Source organism: Tympanuchus pallidicinctus, unplaced genomic scaffold, assembly GCF_026119805.1.
Source record: "Tympanuchus pallidicinctus isolate F22 unplaced genomic scaffold, pur_lepc_1.0 scaffold4, whole genome shotgun sequence".
In the NCBI taxonomy this organism is placed as follows: domain Eukaryota; kingdom Metazoa; phylum Chordata; class Aves; order Galliformes; family Phasianidae; genus Tympanuchus; species Tympanuchus pallidicinctus.
Window position 1 is genome coordinate 6,616,353 of NW_026294758.1, and position 13,352 is coordinate 6,629,704.

The 13,352-nt window shown below is 38.7% G+C and overlaps 1 protein-coding gene across 1 annotated transcript; it reads right to left on the reverse strand.

Annotated features, from left to right (window-relative positions):
• Positions 1–1,667: 1,667 nt before the first annotated feature.
• LINGO2 (leucine rich repeat and Ig domain containing 2) lies at positions 1,668–12,041 on the reverse strand. Its single transcript, XM_052700901.1, has one exon. The coding sequence runs from the start codon at positions 11,997–11,999 to the stop codon at positions 10,179–10,181; it is 1,821 nt and encodes a 606-aa protein (XP_052556861.1). The 5' UTR covers positions 12,000–12,041; the 3' UTR covers positions 1,668–10,178.
• Positions 12,042–13,352: the final 1,311 nt, after the last annotated feature.

The following is a 13,352-nucleotide window of genomic DNA, read 5'->3' on the forward strand; positions in this document are numbered from 1 at the left end:
GGGCAGACCATTTCTGTCACCACATTGCTGTCATCTTCTGGAACATTTTGGGCAGCAAAGATTGCATTTCTTAAAAAAAAAAAGAAAAAAAGAAAAAAAGAAATTGCTTTCTTTAATAACAATGCCTATTACTACATAACAATTTATATACAAAACCAAGAGAAATGGTAGAATATTCCTTTTGAAAGGTGAATATTGTTATTATATTTTCCAGAGAGTTAGAGGCCCAGAGGTTTTGCCTACATTTCAGAAATGTTGAGTTCCAACCTTATGCTTGTGTTACTAGCCAGCAGCAGTGACTACTCCACATTAGGCAGTGCTGATCTGGTATTCTTTAGCAGAATGTGATGGCCTGCCAAACTCACTAAAGCCAAGACAAGGAGATTCCAGAAGGTCCGTTAAAGTGCAGGCTCTCGTGTAAGGGTCTGTATTTGAATTTGTATTTGCATGATATGCTTCCTGTCTGTACAAAAAAAGCATTATCTGCAATGCATAAGAACTGATGCACTGCATAGATGCACCACAGGTTGGCATCTTTTTAAAAGGAAATGTTTGGTTTCAGTGATAGCAATACTTTACATAATGGATGTAATCTATTAGTTTTTGTACATACAGTGAATAGTTCTCATAGCAAAAGTAACAGATTAAATGTATGATCATTGTCTTCCTCTAATAAAATAAGTGTGCTCTCCATCACTTGTGCTTCTGAGTTATATAAATAGCAAAGTAATTGGAAAACAGCTCAGAAAAATATAACTTCCACTTTAGGGACTGACAAGGTAAGTAAGATCTTCTAGCTGGTGATCATAGCTTTAACTAGCTGAATTTCTTCCCTAGGGATTAATTAATAAACCAGCTCCTGCAGACTCACGTAATTCCACAGGTACTTACAGTAGGTACTAAGTCATCTAATTTTTTACACTAGTTTTAATTTCTTTTTCTCTCTACAATCCCTTCCTGTATTTCATCAACTTATTACTCTGTTTTTACTTTTCCCCTTGATTACTAAAGTTGAAAATTTATCCCTCCAAGAACAGAGGCAGAATAAGGCTTTCCCTCAAGAATTTCCTGTATCTAGGGAAAAAGCAGCTTAGACCAAATCTCCCTTACTGCCAAGTCTGTTGAGCAGTAATGCCAAGTCCTTTGCAATAACTCAGAATTTCTTGATTCACCAGACCAACTGTGCTTTCCCACCATGAGTTACCAGCCTCCCCTCACCCAGTCCAGGTAGTATAAGAGATAAATAAACCCCCTTTTTTTTTTTTTTTTTTTTTTTTTTTTTGTAGCCAGCCATCTATATCTGCACGTGGGAAGGTTTTGTGATGCAGAAAATGCACTGTACACTTTCCCAGTGCGATAATGACATAATCTTTGTGTATTGAGTTTATTGATTGATAGACAGTGTGACAGCCTTTCAAAGTACAAAAAATGTTAGAGCTAAGCATTTTTTTTAAATATACTTTGGATGACTACTATTATTAATTTACTCTGCCATCCAGTATAGGTGGATGTTATATTAATTACAATACAGGTCTTCTATAGTGAGTCTATAAAAGTATAAAATTCTCAGAAATTTATGAAAATGACCATATCCTAGAGAATTCTGGGTGTTTATGAGTACCTAAAGTTGTTCATCTGTTTAGTAATTAACTACAGATATTACTCTCTTCTTCTTCTTTTTTTCTTTTTTTTTTTTTTTGGTCCAGAAAAGTGTAGTTCTGGAGAGCACAAATCTTTCTCTTGAGACCCTGACCTAATGAAATTGTCAGTGATTGCCCAATGTGACAATGCTTTTCGTTACCTGTTAGTCATGGCGTAGACTAGTGGTTTCATTCACTATAACTGGAAACTGTGTATAGCACCCTCTGTTCTCTCCCCTTGAGATAATGTCAAGTAGTCCAGAGAAGTACCGTGCATTGCATAAAAGAAGTCTGAAGCTTAGTGTAGACGAGCCTTTCCAGGAAACCTTGTCTGTCCCTGGCAAATGCAGTGTTCCCAGTGATGCTTGTTTTTTCATGTCATGCTGTAGTCAGTACTGCAGCATGCTGCAGTCTGTAAATCAGACTATCAGATCGAAAGAAAATAACACAAAAATTAAGTAGATTCTTAACATAATCTATCATTAAGTTTTTCCCACAGATTTACTGCATTTGATAGTCTACTGCAGAGGAAGGTACAGCGGTACAAGTAGGTCAAAACCGACTTGTTTTGTACAAATGCAAGTGCAGAATGATACAACAGATTTCAAGAAGCTTGGGAGGACTGACATCTAGCCCATCTGATTCTGCTCCCAGCAATCCAGCAGGATTTCAACCTGCTTCTTCCTCTTTTGAGATAGCAAAACCAACATTATTTTCCCTTCCTAGTGAACAAGATCCCGGTTTAGAGGATATAGAGTTCATGACTTATGAATCTTACTTCAGATTATCCCAAGATGCATAAGTAAAATTCTCTGTGAAAGCACTTAGCTGTGGGAGAATGAGAGTAGCAGTATTAGGTTATGGCCTGTGTCCTACAAAGTTGATCTCTGACACAGATTTGGTGGGTCAAGGCAAGCCTCAGGGGTGGGGAGTAGCTTTCAAATTCAGCAGTCTGCCTTTCTCCACTTAATTGCTGTGGTGCAGTTAAGGGGTAGTTTGAATACCAGTGCTTTCCTTACAAAATGTGTTTCAGAAACAGATATTTGGAATCAGATACCTTTGTAAAAACAGTGATGTACAGCTGGTGAAATCTATTTCCATTATACTGGAATGTGGTGGGATTAGACTGACTGGTATCTCCACCAATTATCTTCACATGCTATGCAAAGGATGGTGAAACAACAGGCTGTCTCACACTCTGCATGGAGAGTAAATGCCAAAACACATCAGAATATGACCTGGATTTTTCTCTGTGTCTGTGGTCTCCATGCCATAGAGGAGGAGTGAAAGTAAGTAGATGCAAAATGCCTGCTGGAGTCTTCTCTTTCTGACTGGAATGGCTTATATGTTCAGGAGTGGTTAGTCTGAGTGGATAACCTGTTGTGAAGACGTGGCACTGAGGGTGCTGCGATTGGTGCTGAGAAAACTGTTGTTCCTTTCTTTTCCCCTCAGTTTAGTTTCTTTCACTACCCCTTGAAAAAAGGTGACCAGCTACAATAAGGGAAGCAGTGCAAATTTTCTTCACTTTCCTCAGTAAATTTTGCCACTCCACAAAGTATTTATTTGGGTTTCATTTTGGATAAGTATGATACACATCATGACATAAGCCCTAAAGTAAATTTTAAAATGACATTCAGAACAACTGTCTTGACAAACAAAGCTTTTTTTTTTTCTTTTTTTTTCTTTTTTTTCTTTTTTCATTACCATATTTTGCTGAAACATGAAGCGAACTTACGGACAAACCTGACTTGTCATGTGCTTCATGAATCATAACAGCAGCGCTAATTCACTTCCCATCCATAATCATGACTATATATATTAAAATAAATTACAACACATTTTTTTTTTTCTGGTTAATCTTTTCACCTTTTAAAACAATATACATTTAATACTTGAAGTAAGAAAAAGAACAAAACAATTTTTTTTTTTTTTTTTTTTTTTTTCCCACACACAAACATATACATATGAACTACATGTGCTTGCAAATAGATTTCAGTAACTGTGATGATACTCTAATATTTATGCACTATGGTATTCCCTCCCCAACAAATGACAGACTTGCTATCGTTATGTACTTGCCCATAAGCCATCTTCCTACATATAAGGCTGTAAGCTCACCAGATCACTATTGTCATTTACTACCTATTTATACAGTGCCCAGTGTCACGAGGACCAAGTGTTGTTTTTAAGGTTCAAAATGACATAAATGAATGCCTTAAGAAGCCATAGCATTTTGCTTTCTGGAAAGTGAAAACTATTAACTGTACAAGTTGACAACCATCTTCACAGCTGCCTTGAAATCTCAACTCGTTCTTGGCTTATGTGAAAGCAGGTAGTGTTGCTGACCTGCAGATACCACACATAGAAGGAGGCTTTCTTTTACTTTTTTTCTTCCCAGAATCTATATTTGCTAATTCTCCAGCTCAATTAACAGTGACAAATATTAAAGCAATCCAGAATAGAAGCTATGCCACAAGGTGAGAATTAATTAAAGCATAAATTCTGCTTATTTCCCACTGTAGCCCTTTCATAATGAGCAAAAAATCTACATTCCTTTATCAGATTTCTAGTGTAACCACGGAGTCACGTAACAGATGTTGAGGGGATTTCTCCTGATACATACTGCCTCGCTAGAGTAGAGAATCTGGTTTTAGTCTCTTGCTCCAACACTTCTGTTTCATGACAATTTTGGTGCCAGTTCAAACAAATACAAATAATGAAATTACGAGGTAAAAGTCTGCTCTTTTGTACTCTTCTACAAGCTATTTGAATACGAAGGATAAAGTGTCCTTAAGTCATAACAAGAATTTTCTTGCCTATGCCAGCTCTTTATTTATTCTGCTGAGGGTATAAATAAAGATTTCTATTTCCAGCTGGCCTTATCTTCAACCACCTGCTTCCAGTTAAAAAGCAAAACAAAACAGAAAGAAAAGAAAAGAAAGACTCAGAGTCATTCAACCTGCAGATTGCTTTTGGCATGTAGCTATCTCAGTAGCAATAGCAAGAACCTCACAGACACTTGTTTATTTCATTTGCAGGAGGAGGCTTATCCAAGCTTCATCCTTTTTTAGAATTGTTTTTGGTTTGAAGAGCATTTAAGATTGTGCTTTGAGATCTAGATTCCAAAAAGCACATGAGCATACAGTGAAACTTAACTGAATCCAAAGATCTTCATTTGGGATTACTGTCATTTGCAACTGAGAAGAGGGGAGGGCAGAGCTAGAAAACAAAAGAAGCACATATCACCAAACCTGTTGGGATTTTTCTAAGCTGCCTAGGGAAACTGAGTTTGTAATTCTCATTACAGGTGATAGTAATGATAGGGTATCCAAACTGCTTAGCTAACTTGAAAAATCTCATTCAGTGTTTCAGTTATTCTCCAGTATTCAGGCCCTTTCATTCTTAGAAAGACACTCCTTTTACTCCTCCAGGGTTAATTAACATTTAAATTACTGTATGAAATTGTTTTTTACTTCTTCCTTCCTTAGCTCTCTCTCCTATATCTTTTTAGCATGAAAGGCAACCATTTAGGCCACTGAAACCAAATCAGAATGCATGTATCCAGTGCTAGCCCATGCCTTGTCTTTCTTTGGGTAAGACTAGAGATCAGCTGCAGTGGACTTTGACTCCTAAAGCACTACTGCTATGCAGGTTCATGTGTTTGAGAAGACGAGTGATACAGCTGGCGGAGGAGGGACAGCTTGACAGTACTCTTTTTCTTATAACTCCATGTCAAGACACATTTTGAACAACAAAGATGGGAATAGGCAGAGCAGTCATCATGCTAGCCCAGTGCAAACTGGGATCACTCAGAGGAAAGAGATTAAGTAACGCAGACAAAATAGGCTTCCTCTTCCTCACTTCTTGCTGTGTTCTACTGCTGTAGAAGAAAGTGAAACTTTGTCCCACCACACAACTGTTTCTATTTTTGATTAAAAAAAAAAAAAATATCTCCATTTTATTACTGTCTAATGGACCTTTTTTTCACAAGATGATGTAGCACATGAGACAAAAATGACTACTGACTGCAGTTTCTTACCTGTCTTTCCTATAATGCACTGTTGCTGCTGGGCAGCCAGAAGCTAATTGTTGTTGCAGATTTTCAACCATTGCTTCATATTTTTGTGGGTTAAATGTGGGCTTCTGGCATTCTCACATCTTGCAGTTTTCTTTCTGGAAAAATCCACTGCTTAAAACAGATGTCTAGGTGTCATGTAGGAAAGTTGATTTGATATGTATCTTTGATGTGCTGAATGTGCAACATGGCCTACATTCCATGTTTTCTCTATATCACTTTCTTCTCCAATCACAACATTTATGTCATTATATATTATATAATTATATATATATATATATGTATATATAATATATATAATTATATATTAATGCTGACTTCCTACTGTGTCTCGTATACTTTGACTAAATTTGGTGAACTGAGTGTGCAATCTGGCTTCCTTATTTTCCTTAATGACAAAATCATTGCTATCACCATGGGTGATGCAATACCATGCTGCAAGAAATAAGGAAAATCAAAAATAAAAGAAAACTTGAATAGTGGTGTGTCAATAACATGAAGTGAGCTCTTCTTCATTATAAAGTGTTTAGTTAAAAAATCAGATTATATCAACAGGTCTCTAGGGTCTAAGAATCTCCTGGCTGTGTTGACACTGAGAGTATGTGTGAATATTGAGGGAGGGTGGAACAGACAGTAAAAGCAGTCTCCCCCATCTGTATCTAATCAAGGTGATGTCTCAAGCTAAGCCTTTCTGAGAACAATGTTCCCAAGTTAATGTGAAAGAAGGAAGGAAAAAATTGAAAACCAGTCCCAAATCTCTATATAGGTAAGTTAGGGCACTGGTTATTCTTCATTCCCCCTTTATCGTTGTAGACTCCTTCCCCATGACATTGCCTGTAGGATCCTCTTTCTACTCTCAGAAAGAACAAGTACCCATCCATTATGAAAGAGAAGAATGGAGCATTGGTCTGTGGAAATGGATTTCCCAGCATATTAATAGGCAATTCAGCCTACTTCAGCTCAGATCTTACAAGCTGTGTTGACAAAGATAATGGTGTACCTGCTTTCGTAAGTAGCTCTGCTGGTTTCAGCATTTTTGTTATCTCTTTCAGCAAAACTACCGCTGCTCAGTCTTGTTGTGCTGACCAGCAGAGAAGACCAGATGAAGCTGTACAAAGCCACCACACAAAACACGAGGGAAAACACCTTTGTTCCCTCTTGTAGTGACAGGTATGCACTGTCTGCCTGCCTCCAAATAAATGACAGGGGAGCCATGTGTGACAGGTGTCTCTTTGCAGCCTGATTCTTTTCCTCCAATATGATACTCCCTTGTAAAAAGGTAAACTGCAGTTTCCTTGATCTCTCAAGCAGACAGAGAAGTGACTGCGAGCAAGTAAAAGGCAGAGCATGTGTGCAGACAGCTACTGACTGTCCTTTTATTATATATTGAAAAAGAACTGTCAAAAGGGTGGTTGTCTAGGTCTGACCTCGGCACTGCATTCCCTCACAGTGAGTTTGTGTCCCAGGAATACATACACAACTATCCAGAGCAAGATCCAAGCCTTTCTGACAATCTTACTCTTCTCATTTTCCTTGGGAGGGGCGATAGGCTTTGTCAAGTCCACGATGAAATCAGTAGGCTACAAAAAATAGAACAATGCTAGAGGCAGAGAGCAAACACTGATTGTTAAAAACAGCCTGTATACTGACTGAACTCAGGGCAATACACACAATGCTGGCAGCTCTGCAAGGCAGTGCTCTGCAAGAGCAAGCAGTAATTTCCATCACCAGGACATATTTCACTTAGGCAACAAGCATGTTAATGCTCAGAAATCTTTGCAGTACACTAATAATGCAATCACTTTTTAGAATCATTCTAGAAGGCAGAGGGGAATTCAGCCGTTCATAATTAATCCTAAAAGCACATTTTTTGCTAAATTTTTTTCAAATTTTTGTTGTTTTTGTTGTTTTATTGTGACATTTAATATGAAATAATCTGCTGCAACTGTCCAGAATTGAGGAGAATTTTTGCTTCTAACATTGATTTTAACATTTAACATGAAATGACTGCAGGGGTAATAGGTTACTAATTGAAAAATAACAATTACAAGGGAAAGGCACATGCAAATGTCTTTAATGGGCAGTTCAGAAACACTTTGTTTTATCCCCATTTGTTTCTTTAACTGCCCACATTAAGGTACAATAGAGTTTTGGGCTTCAGTGCGGTGGTTACTGTATCAGTAAAAACAATTTCCCCAGTGCTAGCGTTTAGTCAGGGGTTATTCTGTCTAATAATGATGTTTTACAAACTTTCATAGAACAAAGAGGATCACTCTCAAGCATCTCCATAAATCTCTAGCTGTCTAGTTCAGAACACACGCACACACAAAAAAAGAAAGCTACAAAACCCAACTCAAAGCAAGTAAGATGAAAAAAAATTCTAACAACCCTTGCATCTTCTTCAGCTGGGTGACCTAAAAACAGCAGCGAGGCAACAAAAAAACAGCCACTATGAATAGAGATTCTCAAAACTGCCTTGACCTTGGGTCCTACAGCTATATTAAGGATATACTTGAGGAGCTCAGATGGATGTACAACTTTTGGCACATTTCCCTTGATAACGGGGGAAGATTTTTATCCAGCTTAGAAAATCTCTGCCAAAAAATGCGGATCGTACTTTTAGAAACACCAGCGTCCCATTGCAGGTCAGCTTGACTTCAGTTTCAGAGCACTGAAATCTAATTTTAAGATTGATAATAGAACTCTTAAATCATATTAATCTGAAAGTTCTATTCTACAACAATTTCATATTCTTTTTGGCTAAACACATACACAGTCATTATTACCTTTATTCTAGTTTATTCAAATTACTTATAAATCACTGTTATCAATCACTTAGCAGTAAACCTATGGCTTGTAACTGCTAAAAAAGATTGAGAGATCACTGAAAAACTCCATATCTTCCCATTGCTGAGATTTTCAAAATAAAAACAGTGGCATCAACAATAAAGAATAAAGAATAAAGTTTCAGTTCTGAGCCTTTTGAGGATTTGTTTAGAGGAATAAAACAAAAAGCGTTTAACTGAACTGAACTAACTTTCCACTTCTGTCTTCTCTCCATTAAAAATACTTTCTAAAACCTGGAGAAACTTGCCCCTCTTGCTCTAAGATACTGCACCTGAAAGAAACATAACCACATAGTTATTAAAATGGCATCAAGAATAGCTAAGTAATCTGTTCTTGGAAATTAGCTTTGTGTTTATGTGTTATCTACAAATATACAAGATGAAGATGACAGTGGCTAGAGGTTCATTATATCTGGCAGTATGTTAGCCTTTTTGAGGCTATCATGTTCCAAACATTTTTGTATTATAATCCCCATATTATGCATGAACAACCCTAGTTTACTGGCATTGGAGAAGAGTTCATTCTTTGCGGAAATGTTTTTCTATATTTTAATTCAATCCTCCAAATAGCAAGATGACCATATTTCCCAAGGAGTTTGCAGTTTTGCCCCATACAGATTAACATTTTAAGAATTTAACAGTAGCTTTGAAATTAAAGCAGGGCTAACAAAAAACAAGTCTCACTCATCAAGAACTCAGCTCCTCTACGCCAGCAGTATCTGGTGGGTTGCCTTCCCTGGATGCATTCCAGGGCTATGTTACAGTAAACTGGTCCAGTGTGATATCACAGATATAAAAAATATTCCATTCTGTATCAAAACTAGGCACATGCCTTATATTTATATGAAGAGAAGATCAATAGAGTTGAGCGTTTTTGCTCTCAACTATTCATCTGTGGCCTTCTACATGAGGAGAAAAATATTTAATGTTGTTTCTAATTGGTAACTACAGGAGTCTAATTTGAGTTAGATGGTAGTTAAAAGGGAGGTGACATCACACTTGGGTCAGTATTGGTGGATATCTAAAAGCACAACCTCTCATTTGTATTGCTTTAAAATGTACACAGTATAGATGTGTTTAAAAAAAAAAAAAAGAAAAAAAAAAAGAAAAAAAAACAAAAACCAAAAAAAAAGACTACCAATTTTTGTGGTGTTGAACCAACTAGAAGGTATGATGCAAGGCTCTTTACCAAATGAGATCTATAGATACAAATTTCACTGTAGAGTATGCTTTAGACAAATGTGTCTTTTTCTTTAAGTATGTAAATCCTACACTGTAGGCTTATTTTTTTCCTTTTTCTTTTTCTTTTTGTAGTGGTAGAAAATGTTGAACAATTGTCCATGAGCATGAGCCAACGGTTCATTGCTGATATCCCCAGAATGCCAATATTTGCAATGCAAACAGTTAGTACAATTTACCAGTTCTATGAAAGGCCCTGACATATCTGCCTCAAGGTCTGGAGGCTCTGCTGTACAACCACAAAGAGTCTTTTGATTTCCACGTAACCTTTTGATACAGTGACAGCTGCATTAAGCTGCGTTTACCCAGCAATTCCACATGCCAGGCTGATTTAATTGGTTATAATGCCACAGAAAAAGTACTGCTAGCAGAACACCATCAAATCATTTTCATATTGAACCTTCGCGGTCCAGCAACCTCCCCTTCAACTACAGCACCATTGTTTTTGCGAGGGACATATTCAAGGTCAATGCTGGTTTTGTGTTTGCCTTTCCCTCGGCTCCACACAAAAAGAAGTAAGAAACAAAATAAAACCACTCCAAGGAATGTGAAGCAGCCCATAGCTGTGGACACCAATATTGTCTTAAGGTCCAGAGAGAAAGTGTTTGCATTAGTTCCATTGGAACTGGTGTCGTTGGAGTCTGTCATATACATAGGGGTCCTGTTGGCATAAAGGAAACGGTCTGAAGTGAACCCCTTTACCGTAAGGGAGGCCGAATAGGTGTCATTCCCAGCTGCGTTACTTGCAATACAAACATAGATCCCAGTGTCCTGGTCTTGAGCAAATCGGATCTCCAGTGTGCCATCTCCCAGCACAGTGGCTCTTCCATTTGACTTGGTTGTGATCAGCCTCCGACGTGGGGTAACCCAGGATATGGTGGGCTGCGGATCCCCGTCAGCATTGCACATCAGCTGCACTGTCTGCCCTTCCTCCACGACCAGGTATTGCAGCTTCTTGTCTTGTATCCTGGGCTTCTTGCAGGTGAAGTAAAAGGAGAGGGCTGTGCTGTGAAAATCTTTGAATGACCTCTCCTTGACACTGTCTGGGCCAGCACACATTGGTGACTGGCCTCCAAACTGCAAAGTGGGCTGCCTCTGTAAAATCCAAAGGAGACGGCAGTCACAGGCCAGAGGATTGTTGTTAATGCAAAGGACCTCAAGGGCTTTGGGGGAATGAAATACATTCTCTTCTAGGGTTTCTAGGAGGTTTTGGGATACATTAAGCACACGTAGGAATCGGAGCCCTTGGAAAGCATGTGGTTCGATGGTACGTAACTGGGCCCCCACCATGTGGAGTTCCTGCAGGCGTACCAAATCAGAAAGCATTCCTGCCTCAATGGTGCTGATGGGGTTGTAGGACAAGTTTAGATGTGTCAGGTAAACCAGATGTTTAAAAGCAGTGTAAGGTACTGCGGACAGGTTGGTGTTGGTGATGGAAAGAGAAGTCAGGTTGAGACCGTACAGGCTGTTGGCAGGCAGCATGTCCAGGAGTGGCCAGGAGTCTATCTCCAGGCCTTTTAGGCGAAACAATCTTTTAAAGGCATACGCAGGCAAAGCGTTGATGTTAAGCTGTTTCAAATGAAGACTGATGAGGTTGTGGAGGTGGGAAAGAGCTTCTGTGGGTACAGCCGTGAGATTGCATCTCTCCAGGGTGAGCTGCTCCAGGCTAAGCAGTCCGCTAAAGGCCCTGTGTGATATATAAACCAAATCATTGTCCCCAACCTCCAGGGATTTTAGGTTATGCAAATCTTGGAACATGTAGTCCAGCAAAATGACAATCTTGTTTTCACTTATATCAAGCTTTGTTAAGTTTGACAACCCAGTGAACACCCCGAGGGGGACCAGCTTCAGACGGTTTCCTTTCAGCCTCAGGGAGCGCAAGTTAAAGAGATTGTTAAAGGCTCCAGGCTCCACATTGGCGATTATATTGTCACTGAGGTCAATCTCCTCCAGCAAGGGGTATGACATGAATTCCTCGGGGTTGACGCTCTTCAGTCTGTTCTTGCTGAGGTCCAAGATTTTGGTTTCAATGGGAATGCCCTCTGGGATGGACAGCAGGCGCCTCCGGTGGCAGCTGACGGACTTGTTCTGTGCTGAGCATTCACAGCGGGCTGGGCAGCCAAAGGTGGAGCCCATGAAGACTAGCAGCACAGCCAAACCTAGGAATGGCTGCCAGCAAGATACAGCTGTGTGAAGCATGACTCCACTGGTCCGGTCTAAACCTCCGTCACGGGCCTGTAGGGATGAGGTTGAGAAAGGAGACAAGTTAAGTCTGCAACAAAAGGAGACGTCTATTTTAAGTGCTATTTCAAAGCAGGCATGTGTGTTTTCATTTGAAACAAAACAACTGTGGACAGAAACAGCAACAAAAAAGTAGATTTTCCTTCACTAGCATTGGGCTTGTCACAGGATCTCTTTATCCAGTGTTTCCCCTCCAGACGTCAGAGGAAACAAAACAGCTTTTCTTACTGAAAATAGTAAAATTCATTACTTTTTTTTCTTTCTAACTCTCAATGGGCTTCCACAAGACTGCTATAACTAATGCAGCGACAAACATCAAACACTCTGCAAATAAATCTAATCATATTTGCGAGGTGTTTACAACATTGGGCCACGATGATATAAATCTAGGCTTTCTTGTTCTAGTCATTTTTTAAAGGCAAACCTTAACGATGTATTTATTATCTTCAAGAAAGAGTTTCTTGACAATAAAAAGATTCCTTTTAACATTTATCACATGAACTGCAGTTATAAGTAGATGGAGCTTGTTCACACATACACATACACAATGGCTCAGATAAGAAAAAGAATTGTTGCATCTCTGATTAGAATTTGTATTAAGAAAAAAAATGATTCTTTGCTTTTACTGCACAGAGTTTTTATATGATTTTGAGTACCAAAGATCTGAGATGGTTTTATAGGATACATCCTTATATTTCCAAGGCAAGGTAAATTAGCTTTGGAGAGAGAAGCAAGGTAAGATGAGCTGGTTCTGCTTAAGCAGCACACTGTCCAAAGAAACATAGCAGTTGGTTAGGAAGTCACACTGAGCAAGAAATGTATTTAATTCCTGCCCTTGGGCTAAAACTGAGGGTAGTAGGAGACAAGACAGACCCTATTATATTAACTATCCTTCATGAAATGAAACACAGGTTTAGTCACCAAAGTTGAGAGACTTTTTTAAGGTTAGCTACTAAACAAAGACACTCAATAGCCTGTTTCAAAACAAGAGAATAAAACAATACAGGTACTCATCTGAAGGCATATATCATACGCAGAATAAGGTGCTTGCAAGAAAATACCTCAGTCTTGAGGCCCAGCCCATTTGATGAAGCCAAGTGGAATGCTGAAATTTGGGCTTCATAATATCAAATGACTTTGCAGAGTACCCTGGGCCTTGTGAAGCCTTTACTGGATTAATTTGAGCTTGATTTCAGTTGTATCTATAAAATCGTTCACATCACTTCTGCTTGTATTTTCCCCTCAGTCTGGTCAGATGATTAGTGCTTAGTTTGTCTTATGCATAATGATAAAATTACCCAAATTACCGCC